Source organism: Apium graveolens, chromosome 6 (genome assembly GCF_009905375.1).
Source record: "Apium graveolens cultivar Ventura chromosome 6, ASM990537v1, whole genome shotgun sequence".
In the NCBI taxonomy this organism is placed as follows: Eukaryota; Viridiplantae; Streptophyta; class Magnoliopsida; order Apiales; family Apiaceae; genus Apium; species Apium graveolens.
This window is the reverse complement of record NC_133652.1, coordinates 4,720,246-4,734,624: the sequence shown is the minus strand read 5'-3', so window position 1 is coordinate 4,734,624 and position 14,379 is coordinate 4,720,246. Positions and strand designations below refer to the sequence as shown.

The following is a 14,379-nucleotide window of genomic DNA, read 5'->3' as shown; positions in this document are numbered from 1 at the left end:
GTGAGTTGACCATCACCCTCGAGGATGTATATATGATTATGGGCCTCCCTGTTAAGGGTCGTCCAGTTACTCATAGGGAGCTTGACGCTTCGAATGCGTATTGGATGAGGGAATGGCAGGATGCAAGATTGGATGAGGTGGGGCGTAAAGATATGTATAGGGACAGGGTCAAGCTTTACAAATTAAGGGAACGATATGCGGAGCTACCAGAGGGGGGTTAGAAGAGGATCTTGTGGTTTACACACGAGCTTATCTTTTATACATCATTGGGGGCATATTGTTTCCTTCATCGAGTCGATATACCGTGCATCCGAGGTATTTACTTGTATTTATTGTATTTCAGTTTTTAAATTTTAGTTTATAGCATCTTAGTCCTTCACTTGTCCTTTTTTGTTGATTTTGCATATGAAGCCCTGTATTCTCATTTATTTTCAATTTGACACTATAATTCTTGTATTCTCATTTATTATCATGCCCTTATTTTGCCCTGTATTCTTACTTACTCTGTATTTATTTCCTTTGTCGCAGGTACTTACAACTCATCCAGGATTCACCTCGGATTAAATCGTATGCATGGGGAGCTGCTGTATTGAGCTATTTGTTTAGAGGTTTGACCAAGGCTGCTCATAAGAGTGCAACAACACTTAATGGATGCACGATGCTACTGATGTTGTGGGCACACGAGAGGTTGTTACCTGGTGCTCCTAAGATTGCACCTGGGGTGGAGTTTGTTTGGCCGAGGGCTTTGGCATGGGCTGAGCCGAACCCTGATCGGAGGGAGAACCCTCACCACCATACAGGTACTGTTCTTTTTTGCATATTTACTATTTGAACTCTCCTTCGAATAAATATTTGCATGCTTTTGAACTATCCAATTTCATATGTTCCCTTATTGTTTTGCTTATAGGTCAGTACCGAGGGGATTTTGACCGATTTGAGATGAGTTGGCTGACATGGGAGCCTTATCGGTTATTCTTTGATGCGGTGGACTATTCTGAGGAGCAGTATGATGTCGAGCTGATGGATGCTTCGTATATGAGTCTCGGCCATATTCCACTTATTTGCTTCAAAATTGTTGAGTATGTCATGCCGGACAGAGTCTTGAGACAGTTCGGTATGCTGCAGCATATTCCAGATTATCCTATTGATACGTCTGCTCTGCGGAGGGACAGGTTATCTCATTGGCAGAGGGACCAGCATATGACTACTCTGAGACAGTATCGGGATGAGTGGTATGCTTATCTTGATGGCCAGATAGAGCCCGTTGGAGAGGGGCAGTACGTGAGCATTGACCAGTATATGTACTAGTATAGGACCCATAGTAAGCTGATGATTGCTCGTTTTGTGGGTGTTGATTCACGCAAGATAGTGTCGCGTGACTGGTACTCTCAGCAGGACATGGTTGATGCGGTATGTTTTAAAGTTTAGATTAATATTTGAATTCTGTATTCATTTATTTCATTGTTGCATTTTTATAGGGTGTTTAGGTAGATGATTAATAGTTAATGATTTATGTAGCTTGACTGTGGGATGAGGACATTGCATGCTATTCACAACCATGATCCCCCAGACTGGTTCTATGAGTGCATTCCTAAGTTTCTGATTCGTTATGATCGAGTCAACACTGAGTGGAGGGGTCCTGCATTCAGTAGACCCAGTTTTGATAGACCCTCACGTGCACAGGATATGCATATTGATCCAAGTGCTCCTCCTTCACCGCATAAACGTACACGTGAGGTGCGTTTCATTTAATTCATTCCAAAATCCAGTCTACTATATTGAATGCGAATGTGTGTATGATCGTTATCTTATCGTGTTATTGCAGGAGTTTGCTTGTGATTCTCATGATTCACCTACACAGGCAGCCAGTAAACCTCCTCGTCAGGTACTTACTCGAGTAAGTTATTCGAATAGTCTACTACACCGAATTATATGTAGTTTGATCGAGTTATTGACATCTAATGTAGGATGAGACTGTAGTCCCTAACGCTGCGGCTATCCCTGTGCATGTCTCTCATCCTGTTCAGATTGAGGTACTTATTCATATTCGCGTAGTCTAACTCTTTAGTTTTAAGATGTATATAATGTTTGATACTCAATGCATTTGTAGGTTGCTGCTACTGCTCCCCCTGCTTCACAGTCGACCCCCCTATCCGCCCCCCCTGTTGTTCAGTCTGATTTTGTTCAGTCTGAGGTACTACTCTTTAGTTTTAGAACTTTACTTTTTTTAACTATTGTGTGTCTTATACATATTCGAGTATGTTATTCGAGTAGTCTAACTCTTTAGTTTTAGAGGTGTATATAATGTTTGATACTCAATGCATTTGTAGGTTGCTGCTACTGCTCCCCTACTTCATAGTCGACCCCCCTATCCGCCCCCCTGTTGTTAAGTCTGATGTTGTTCAGTCTGAGGTACTACTCTTTAGTTTTAGAGCTTTACTTTTTTTTACTATTGTGTGTCTTATACATATTCGAGTATGTTATTCGAGTAGTCTAACTCTTTAGATTTAGAGGTGTATATAATGTTTGATACTCAATGCATTTGTAGGTTTCTGCTACTGCTACCCCTGTTACTCCTACTACCGAGCGCACTTTTGGGAGTTCTGGGTTGACTCCTGCTACTGAGTTGACTCCACTTGCAGGTGGCATGGTGAAATTCGGTAGTCGTAGTGGTGTTATTCCTGATAGTTTGAGGATGATTCTTGATGTACGTATGTTGAATCATTCCATTTTTTATGTTTGATTCTTGCAGTACGTATTTTGAATATGTGTTTGATTTGATTCTCTTGAAATGTATTTGCAGATGGACACTGATGAAGACAAGTTGAAGGATAAACTGAGGCGGGGTGGTCGTGGGCGGCGTGCTGATATGACGAGGCCATTGAAAAATAGGAAGATTTTTTGGCTATACAAGCACTGGTGGGGTAATAAGAATGATTTTATTTGGAGAGATCATAGAGGCACTGTTGAGCTTACTTGGGATTATGTCCAGACCTTAAAGCCCAAATGTGATTTAGACAGCAATGTCGTGGATGCCTACATAGAGTTGTTGAAGGTTAGGGAGTCCTTCTCGGGTCTGGAGCCCACGGCTAAGAAGTTCTTCTTTACCTTCAGCTTTTTCGTGCAATTGCTGTTAAAAGATTATTGTAAGAACTTGAAGGTAAAACAAAAAGTACTTTTTAGTTCATGTGTTACTAAGTTAATGATAATTGATAACTCTTTGATTTTGTAGTTCATTTGATCTTTTATAATTGTTTCAATGTTGCAGGCCCATCCCGAAGCTGAACTTTCAGATGTGCAGTTGGCCGGTCTGCATAGTTTATATAATTCATATGCAGTCCAGCGAATTGGGCCATCATTATTGGATTGTGACTTTGCTTTCTACCCTTGCTGCAATGATGCTCACTGGTTTTTGTTCATTCTGGACATTAAACAACAGAAGCTCCTTTTAATTGATCCTCTAGCTGAATGGGGGGATAATCTTAAGAGTATTTACTCTCGATATATATATGCCATGGTATTCTATGTTCTTCGTAATTACTAGTCAATTTACATACACTTGTCATTGTTGGTTACTAATTATATGAAACCAAACCTTTCTAGGATTGCATAGTGCCAGCTATGTTGCATTACTGGGATCCTTCCAGATTTGATGGACATAAATTGAAGGTTCATTTCGTACAGGAACGACCGATGCAGTCCAATACCCATGATTGTGGCGTGTACGTGTGCAAGTACATGGATGCTATACTTAATGGCATATCGTTGAGAGATGTTGTTTGGGAGCCTGTATTGGGTATTTGGACATTCCGGTATCGCATAGCTTGAGAGCTTTCAAAAGGGCTCGCTAGACGGATAAGTGATTATGGGATCCAGCAGAGGAATTGGGGACTATAATTTATATTTTGGATTTGTTCCGGTGTTTTCTTTGTTATTGATTATGATTATTTTTATTGGATTGATGTTGCATTTAGATTTGATGTTGATTGGTTAGTTGATTTAGATTTAGTTGAAACAGGTTGGTAAGTTATAAAAATAAACGAAACCATGTTGATGTTAGCAGTATAAAGGTCTGTGACCAGTTTTCTGCAGAAAACTGGCAAGCACTAGGTTGCTTGTCAGTTTTCTACAGAAAACTGGTCACAGACCTCAGCATTGAATCATTGCGGGAGAGTCATCCGCCGTATAATCCTTTTGATTATCCGTCGAGTGATATAAATCCTCATCCGTCGGAGACCTCAGCATTGAATCATTGCGGGAGAGTCATCCATCGGATAATCAAAAGGATTATCCGTCGAGTGATATAAATCCTCATCCGTCGGAGACCTCAGCATTGAATCATTGCGGGAGAGTCATCCGTCGAATAATCATTGCGGGAGACCTCGGCATTGAATCATTGCGAGAGAGTCATCCGTCGGATAATCAAAAGGATTATCCGTCGAGTTATCCGTCACTAGTTCGCATTGACTAGTTGACTTAATGTCTAGTTGACTTTGTTGATTAAATTACTTTTTTCAAATTTTTTACATTAATACTGCATATTTTAAATATTTTAAGAATTTTGGTGTTGGAAAATATTTTAAAAATATTAATATTACTAAACTCACTTTTGTTAACAAAAAGAGGCAGTGAGTTTTGGGCGGAGCAGAGTACCTAGCAATGAGTCATTGCTGCAGTGAGACCTCTAGCAATGTCTCATTGTTGGGTGCTCTATCACAATTCTCTTACAATATTTTAAGTTGGATAATAAGAGTTTTGGTGTTGAAAATATTTTAAACAATATTAATATTAATAATAAGAGTTGGATAATATTTTTGTTAAAAAATAACATTAATATGCAACATTAATATTATGTGTAAATTTAAATAATGTTAAAAGAACTAATGTACTACTTGTCAACAATTGTTAGGTTAAAACCTAAAAATTTCTTCGATCATGCTCCTCCCTTAGGGGACAGTTTCTTGCATCATGTTCTCCTCCGATCGCCCCACAATAATTGCACTTTTGAGGCTTGATCTTGATCTTTGAAGTTGTCGTCTCAATTCCACTTTTATATCTTTTTGTTTTCTTCCTTCCTTTAGTTTTCGACGTTGGAGGATCAAATATTGGATCATGTTGGTAGTCCTCTTGAGTTTTCGCCTCATGGGTTCTTTCTCTACGCTCTTCATCCGTAAAAGCATCTTTCAAGTATCTCTTCTCTCTATCAATCACACCCATTAAGTATTTATACCGTGAAACAGAACAACTACTGGAAGCAACTAAATCTTGAAAAGATTTGCACAATGCACCATACCTTAATGGTTGTGACGCACCATCATTGCCAATACCGGGAGGAGCATATGGAAGAGGCCCCGCAATTTTGTTGTCGTTCATTGTCCACCTACCCATGATGAGACTTTCCGGTATCTTGATTTTTTGTTTTTTGTCAAGATAACGGATTATGTGTTTGCAAATCATCCCGGAATGTTCAAACTTCTTACACGAGCATTCAATTTTTTCATACATGAAAACCGTCAGTCGATATTTTCTTCTGCAATTCTCCGGCAGGGTAGCCTTCTCAACCAAATACAGTTTCGACATATAAGTTCCATTGTTTTTGACACTGTTCACGATGTAACATGTACTTTGTTGGGAACCACGGACTTAGGTTGTTACTACGTTTTACGATAAAGATTACGAAAAGAGGATTACCTTGTTAATGGTTGATTCCACGCTCTTCTATTGTATTCCCAAATTCCCTTGAGCGAAGTGTGGCCTCCGTTTTCTCAAGTTATCCTCTCTTCTTGCTCCTTGGTGGCTACAATATGTTTTCACACAATTCCAAGCAAGAAGAGAATAAGAATATATATAGGCTACAATAGGGACCATGGATAATTAGGTTGGACCTTCTAATTATATCTTGAGCCTAGCCCAATATAATTAAATATTAATTCAATCCATTAAAGAATTAATATTTGCACTACCTTTCCTAATACCGTAATTTAATTAATTCGGTTCCAATATTATTTGCTTATTAAATTCCCCATGTTTTAAATATCATATGTCCATTAATTAAATAAATTACTGATAATTTATTTAATTAATATCTTTTATCCTTGATCATCCACTCAACCTTTATTTAATTATGCCAGAATAAATTCCACCTGCAGGGTTTCACATAATTAAATCTTTTTGAGCTTTCAAGGGGACATCATTAACCCGAATATTATCAGGACATGGATTCCTTCAATAAATAATATCCACCATGTATATAATTCCATCACCCAAAATATAATGATATAATTCAAAAGAATTATTTCATATATAAATCAAAGCATGTAAATAATATACACGTGTCAATTACTATTTCCGGATTAAGAACCTAAGCATTAATAATAACATAGAATCTTAGTTCTCCTTCTTAATCAGTATTAAGGGAACAATTCTAAATTTGATCATGTTCAATATACGCAAAGTATACTAGTATTATTTATTAGTCAATATAAACTAATCTAAATAATACTACAGCCATACCAGTGGATTCTCCAACACCACATGTGCTGTGAACCTTATTATATTATATAACTGTATTTAACAATCTAATATTCTGTATCCCATTTGATACTAGATTGTTCACAATATATAATATTAGACAACATGTAAACATTCAAATGATTCTCAAATAAACTGGCCAGAAATAAATGTACATATTTCAAATAAATATTTTCAGTATACACTAACAATCTCCCACTTATACTCAAAATATTCTATGTGTACATCAGTGTTTATTTAATCCACTATTACATAAAAATCTATGTGTCCATCCATCTGACTCTTATCGCTTCCACATGCTTGTCAAAAACCTTGGTTGGCAAGCTCTTTGTGAAAGGATCTGCTCGGTTGTCTTCTGATGATATGTGAGCCACAACTATATCCCCTCGCTTTACGATTCCTCGTATGAGATGATACTTACGTTCAATATGTTTAGCTGCTTTGTGGTCTCGCGGTTCCTTTGAATTTGCCACAGCACCAGTGTTATCACAATACACCGTCAAGCTCCTAGGCAAATTAGGTACCACATCTAAGTCCAAAAGGAAGTTCCTGAACCATACAGCCTCCTTGGCAGCCTCAGAGGCCGCCACGTACTCGGCCTCCATGGTGGAGTCTGCAATGCATTTCTGCTTTACACTCCTCCATATAACGGCTCCACCTCCCAAAGTAAAAACATATCCCGAGGTTAATTTCCTCTTATCCCTATCTGATTGGAAATCTGAATCAGTATATCCCAAAGGAAATAGATCTGAGGCCTTGTAAATTAACATATACTCCTTAGTCCTTCTCAGGTACTTGAGTATAGTTTTTACTGCACTCCAATGTTCCTGACCTGGGTTCGACTGATATCTACTAACCATGCCTACAGCAAAGCAGATGTCAGGCCTCGTACATAACATAGCATACATTAAGCTTCCACATGCTGAAGCATAAGGAACTGCTTTCATGCTCTCTATATCCTTAGGTGTCGAAGGACACTGCTTCTTAGATAGAGCAACTTCATGCTTAAAAGGTAGAAAACCTTTCTTGGAGTTCTGCATGTTAAAACGAGCTAATACTTCATCAATGTAGGACTCTTGAGATAAAGCCAACATCCTTTTCTTGCGATCCCTTATAACTTTGATCCCAAGGATGTATGCCTCTTCACCTAAGTCCTTCATGTCAAATTGTTTGAACAACCATGCCTTTACTGATGACAACATCTCAACATTATTTCCAATGAGTAAAATATCATCTACATATAGTACTAGAAAAACCACTGCATTACCTTCACTTCTCTTATACACGCACGATTCGCTTGGACTTTGATCAAATCCATATGACTGGACTGCCTGATCAAAACGAATATTCCAGTCTCTAGAAGCTTGTTTAAGTCCATAAATAGACCTCTTAAGCTTACATACCAGATGCTCTTGGCCTTCCTTAATGAATCCTTTTGGTTGCTGCATATAGATGGTTTCTTCAAGACTTCCATTAAGAAAAGCTGTCTTGACATCCATTTGCCAAATCTCATAATCGAGATGAGCTGCTATAGATAAAAGAATACAGATTGACTTAAGCATGACTAGCGGTGAAAAGGTTTCCTCATAATCGATACCTTCTTTCTGAGTATACCCTTTCGCAACAAGTCTTGCTTTCCAGGCTTTCACCTTTTTATCTAATACCCTCTTTTTCTTGTAGATCCACTTACATCCAATAGGTTTTATACCTTTGGGTGGTTCCACGAGCTCCCAGACCTGATTAAAATATATTGATTCTATCTCAGATTCCATCGCCTTTTGCCAAAGATCTGCATCTTTGTCTTGTGCTGCCTCTTCGTATGTACGGGGATCATCATCATGTTCACCAGAGACCAAGTCTGAAGACTCACCCAAAAATATGAATCTATCAGGTTGTTGAACAACCCTCCCACTACGACGAGGCACTGGTGCGGTATTAGTGACATGTTGTACATTATGTTGTGGTTGTTCTACTTGTACTACAGCTTCATGGGTATTATTTGTCCCTCCCACTAGTTCCTCTAAAACGACACTACTCATGGGTTTGTGATTCATTATATATTCCTCCTCTAGGAATCTTGCATTGGTGCTAACAATGACATCCCGATTCTTCGGACTATAAAATAAATATCCTTTCATTCCCATGGGGTAGCCTATAAACAACCTTACTTCTGTACGAGATTCTAACTTAGTCGCGTTCTTGTTCAGCACATGTGCTGGACAACCCCATATTCGAATATGTCTTAGACTCGGTTTATCTCCGGCCCACAATTCTAAGGGGGTTTTAGGAACCGACTTAGAAGGTACTAAGTTCAGAAGATAAGCTGCTGTCTCTAAGGCATGTCCCCAAAATGACTTGGGTAAATCCGAATAACTCATCATCGATCTAACACTCTCTAAAAGAGTCTGGTTCCTTCTCTCTGCTACACCGTTCTGCTGGGGTGTGCCTGGTGCAGTTAACTGGGATTCTATCCCATTTTCTGATAAATATTCCTTAAATTCTCCAAGCAAGTATTCGCCACCACGATCTGATCGTAGTGACTTGATACTTTAATTAAGTCGCTTCTTCGTTTTAGCTTTGTACTCTTTGAACTTATCAAAGCACTCAGATTTACGGTGCAACAAATAAACGTACCCATATCTAGAATAATCATCAATGAAAGTGACGAAATATTCATAACCACCTCATGCTTGGATATTCATGGGTCCACATAAATCAGAGTGAACCAATTCTAACAGTTGTTTGGCTCTATTCCCTTTTGCCTTGAAAGGCCTATTAGTCATTTTACCTTCCAAGCAGGATTCACAAACTGGAAATGGCTCCACTGCCAATGAGCTTAAAGGCCCGTCTACTACCAGTCTTTGAATCCTCCTCAAGTTAATATGACCTAATCTCAAGTGCCAAAGATATGTTTGGTTCAAACTAGAAGGTTCCTTTCTTTTAGTAGAGTTAGAAGATGTGTTGTTCAATTCCCTAAATTGCAGTTGCAGTGCAGGTTGACTAGGATTAATTATATACAAATTGTCTTGCAATGTACCAGAACATATAATTCGTTTATTCATCATAATAGAAATATTACGATCCAAACAAACATTATAACCATCCAAAGCAAGTTTGGAAACCGAAATTAAATTCCTTCTAAAAGAAGGTACATAAAGATAATTGTTCAAAACCAAAATCCTATCAGAACCAAGAGATAAATGAATAACTCCTACTGCAACTACTGCTACTTTCGTAGCATCTCCCATGAACACGTATATCTCACCATCTCTAAGCATTCTGGATAGTTGGAACCCCTGCATAGAATTACAAACATGATCAGTGGCTCTTGTATCTACACACCAAGTGCTCGTAGATATAGCCGCTATAAATGTTTCTGTAACTAGAGAAAGAGACATACCAGTATTGTTTGTCTTCTTAGGAAGAGGACAATCCTGTTTCCAGTGACCTGACTGTTTGCATCTGAAGCACTTTCCCTTAGGCTTTTTCACACCTCTGCCTTCACAACTTTCTGTGTCTGAGCCTTTTTCGTCTTCTTAATACCTTTCGGCTTAGAGGAAGAACCTTTCTCAGCCACATTCACTTGAACACTCTGCCGAAATAATCCTTCAGCTGCCTGAAGTTCTGTCAGCAGTTCCGCGAGACTATACTGCCTCTTGTTCATGTTGTAATTCAAGCGGAACTGCTCAAAACTCTTGGACAAGCTCATAAGGATAATGTCAATCTGGGTTTCCCCATCAAGTTCAGCACCAAGGATCTCTATCTCATTCAGATGCGACATCATCTTGAGAACATGATCCCTTACAGGTGTGCCTTCAGCCATCTGAGTGTTCATTAAAGCCTTCATGGCTACTTGCCTAGCAGCCCTATTATGATTTCCAAAAAGTTCCTTGAGATTAAAGAGCATATCCGAAGCAGTGGCCATAGACTAATGCTGATGCTGCAAAACACCCGACATTGCTGCCAGAATGTAACATCGCGACATCTCATCAGCCTTAATCCACCGTTTATAATACTCTTTCTCATCTTCAGGAGCATCAGCAGCAGGCTGTTCAGGCTTGGGTTCATAAGTGCAAAACTTGTACTCCTCAGCAGTCAACACAATGTCCAAATTTCGTTTCCATTCAATATAGTTAGGTCCGGTAAGTTTGTTATCCTTAAGTATGGTGAATAGTGGATTAAAGCCCATTTTATCCTGAGAATCATGCATAAAAACATCACATAAATAAGGGTGCATTAATTATTAAGATCTAAATTATTAAAATTTAATGCAGTAACATCTAAACATCATAAGCTTCTGGTACGCCACGATGTGTGACATGTATACCACCTAATTTTGTTTAAATATTACTTCGGTCCTATTACTAAACAATATGCCACGTTGGGGTGGACTATATTATTTTTCATAGTTAAGTGTATACCATCATCAAATCTTAAATTATTCGAAATCTATGGAACTTGGTACGCCACGATGGGTGGCGTGTATACCTTCCAATATTCGTAATTTTATCCTTGATCATCCACTCAACCTTTATTTAATTATGCCAGAATAAATTTCACCTGCAGGGTTTCACATAATTAAATCTTTTTGAGCTTTCAAGGGGACATCATTAACCCGAATATTATCAGGACATGGATTCCTTCAATAAATAATATCCACCATGTATATAATTCCATCACCCAAAATATAATGATATAATTCAAAAGAATTATTTCATATATAAATCAAAGCATGTAAATAATATACACGTGTCAATTACTATTTCCGGATTAAGAACCTAAGCATTAATAATAACATAGAATCTTAGTTCTCCTTCTTAATCAGTATTAAGGGAACAATTCTAAATTTGATCCTGTTCAATATACACAAAGTATACTAGTATTATTTATTAGTCAATATAAACTAATCTAAATAATACTACAACCATACCAGTGGATTGTCCAACACCACATGTGCTGTGAACCTTATTATATTATATAACTGTATTTAACAATCTAATATTTTGTATCCCATTTGATACTAGATTGTTCACAATATATAATATTAGACAACATGTAAACATTCAAATGATTCTCAAATAAACTGGGCAGAAATAAATGTACATACTTCAAATAAATATTTTCAGTATACACTAACATACTTTTCATAAGCTCCTTTTAAAACCGTTTGAATATTTCTTTCGTGTAGATTTCGGATGCATGCATTTCTAAGGATGAGTGCAAAACTAATCTCCTTTCTAATTATTGGCTGTCATAATCGGCTTTAACCTCCTTCAGATATTGTGTCTCCAAAGCCTTTTGGGAGTTCTCAATGAATTCCTTCAAACCGGTAGATGATTGCACATATTCATCAAAAAAAGAATTTGTAGACTCGTTTCTTGAAGTTGTAGTCATGCCGGCGGAAAAATGTTGCTTCGTGTAAGCACCAATCCATTGAGTTCTAATAGCATACATGTCATTTAACCAAGCATAATCCTCAAGATCGTACTTCTCGACTAAATGCTCCCATTTACCTTCAAATTCTGTAGGTGTCAACGACTTGTACACACATGTATTAAACTCTATCTTGAACTCCGGATAATTTGTGTACAAATAAGACAACTTATCGGGAAACTTACTACTTATATGCCATGTACAATACGTATGCTTTGTTTATGGCATAGGCATGACCTCGGCAATGGCATTTCCCAATGCAATGTCTTGATCAGTAATAATTGTTCGAGGCGGTTTATTGTCGACGGCTTCCAACCATGTCCTCAAAACCCACTTATACGATGCCTCAGTCTCATCCCTTACAAGGGCAAATCCAAATAGTATATTTTGATAATGGTGGTTTACGCCCGTAATAGGTATGAAAGGCATACAATACCTATTCGTCCGGTAAGTTGAATCAAATGTAACCACATCACCAAAATTCTTGTACGCGTTCATGGACCGAGGATCAACCCACACCAAACCCCGTACACGATTCTCATCATCTACATCCACCCGATAAAAGAAATTACCAAAACTATTTTCTTGTAGTTCTCGTAACAAAAGTAATCCACATTCCGCATCACCCGAATCAAACACTCGGCGCCGAATATCACGTATGACATTACGTACGTCTTGATTAGAAAAACCAAGATTTTCAACACCCCCCTTTGTCTCGCTAAGAAACTTCATTACTTTGCCCGTCTCAATTCCCGATTTGTTAAACAACTCAATCAATGATCGCGTCATAGGATCTATGTTGAGTGATCTTTGAAAAAATTAAACTTTTTCTAGCGACACCAATTTATGATTGTGTTCTAAATCCACCGAACTAATTTTCCATTTGTCCATCTTCACTTTGTGAACGACACACATTCGAGCACCACAATTCGTTCGTGGAATTACCTCTCTAACTCGTTTTCCTTTACCAAAATCCAACGGCGTCGCTCCTACCCTTCCACCTTTTCGATAAATAAACAAACGGTATGATGGTTCATTTGTGTTTGTTCGCTTATGAGTATTCCTAATTATTATCTCGAATCCCTCTTTTCGACCATAATTCCTATAAAATGCTTCCGCATCATCCAATGTATCGAAAATCTTGCCAACATAAGGCATAACATCGTTACTGTTCTTAAATCCATGATTCTTTTTCTCAACATTTTTCTTATCTTTTACGTCATCAACATTTTCACCGTCAAAATTATCACCACCAACGTTATCATCAACATTATGACCGCCAACATTATCACCACCAACGTTATCATCAACATTATGACCGCCAACATTATTACCACCAACGTTATTATCAACATTATGAACACTAACATTATCAACATCAATATTATCACCACCAACATTATTCATATTATCATCACTATCAAGATTTACAGTATATCTTCATCAACAAATAACTTACGACGAGCTACGGGGTTTCGTCTAACGGTGGTATAATAATCGTAATTATCATTTTACTAGAAGAGGAACTACAAGCTTTAAATAAAAAAGAAGCCATTAACAATCGAAAACTAACCTTTTGAGATCACCTTCAAGAATGAGTAAATTGAAAGTAAATTTGAAATTGTTGAAAGTATATTGTAAATTGTAAAATGAGTAATAAGAAGTAAATGTCGAATCAAACAAAACTGTCTCCAGCAATGAAACATTCCAGCAATGAAACATTGCTGGAGTGACCCATTAAATATAACCACCAACCAGATTTTGGAGCCATTATAGCCGAGTTCCTGACGCAATGAATCAATGCGGGAGTACTCCTGCATTGACCCATTGCTGCAGTAGTCAACAGTCTTACCCCTCAGCTTCCGCAATATTTTTTTTTGTGCCTAAATTAAATTTTTGGTTTTCAAATAGCATTTCTAAATTTTTATGATTACAATATTTTGTGAGTTTTATGTTTTTAAAAATTGTCATATATGTTATTTTAGTTAAAAATCAAATTATCAATTTTAATAATAAAATTTATATTATTAATTTTATACTTTTTTGTGAATTTATACTTAATTTTTGTGCAAATATTAAATCAATATCAATTTTTGTGAATTCATACCTAATTTTTGTTTTTAAAATTTATATTAATAATTTTATACTTTTTTGTGAATTCATACTTAATTTTTGTGCCATTATTATTATAAGTTGACTGGTCAAAGGTTGGACCAACATACCGCATTGGCTCATTGCTGCAGAATCACTTTCCGCATTGACCCATTGCTGCAGTCGTTCCTGCCGCATTGGGTCAATGCGGAAGATTAGTCAACAGTCTTACCCCTCAGCTTCCGCAACATTTTTTTTTGTGCCTAAATTAAATTTTTGTTTTTTAAAATTCCGGTTTCAACCTATAAATAGTGCTTTTGTAAT

The 14,379-nt window shown here is 37.4% G+C and overlaps 1 protein-coding gene across 1 annotated transcript; it reads right to left on the bottom strand.

Moving 5' to 3' along the window:
* Positions 1–11,772: 11,772 nt before the first annotated feature.
* LOC141664453 (protein FAR1-RELATED SEQUENCE 5-like) lies at positions 11,773–12,753 on the bottom strand. Its single transcript, XM_074470408.1, has 2 exons — positions 12,202–12,753; positions 11,773–12,096 (listed from the first exon to the last, which is right to left on the bottom strand). Exons 1-2 carry the CDS (start codon positions 12,751–12,753, stop codon positions 11,773–11,775), a joined length of 876 nt encoding a protein of 291 aa, XP_074326509.1.
* Between the last annotated feature and the right edge of the window lie 1,626 nt (positions 12,754–14,379).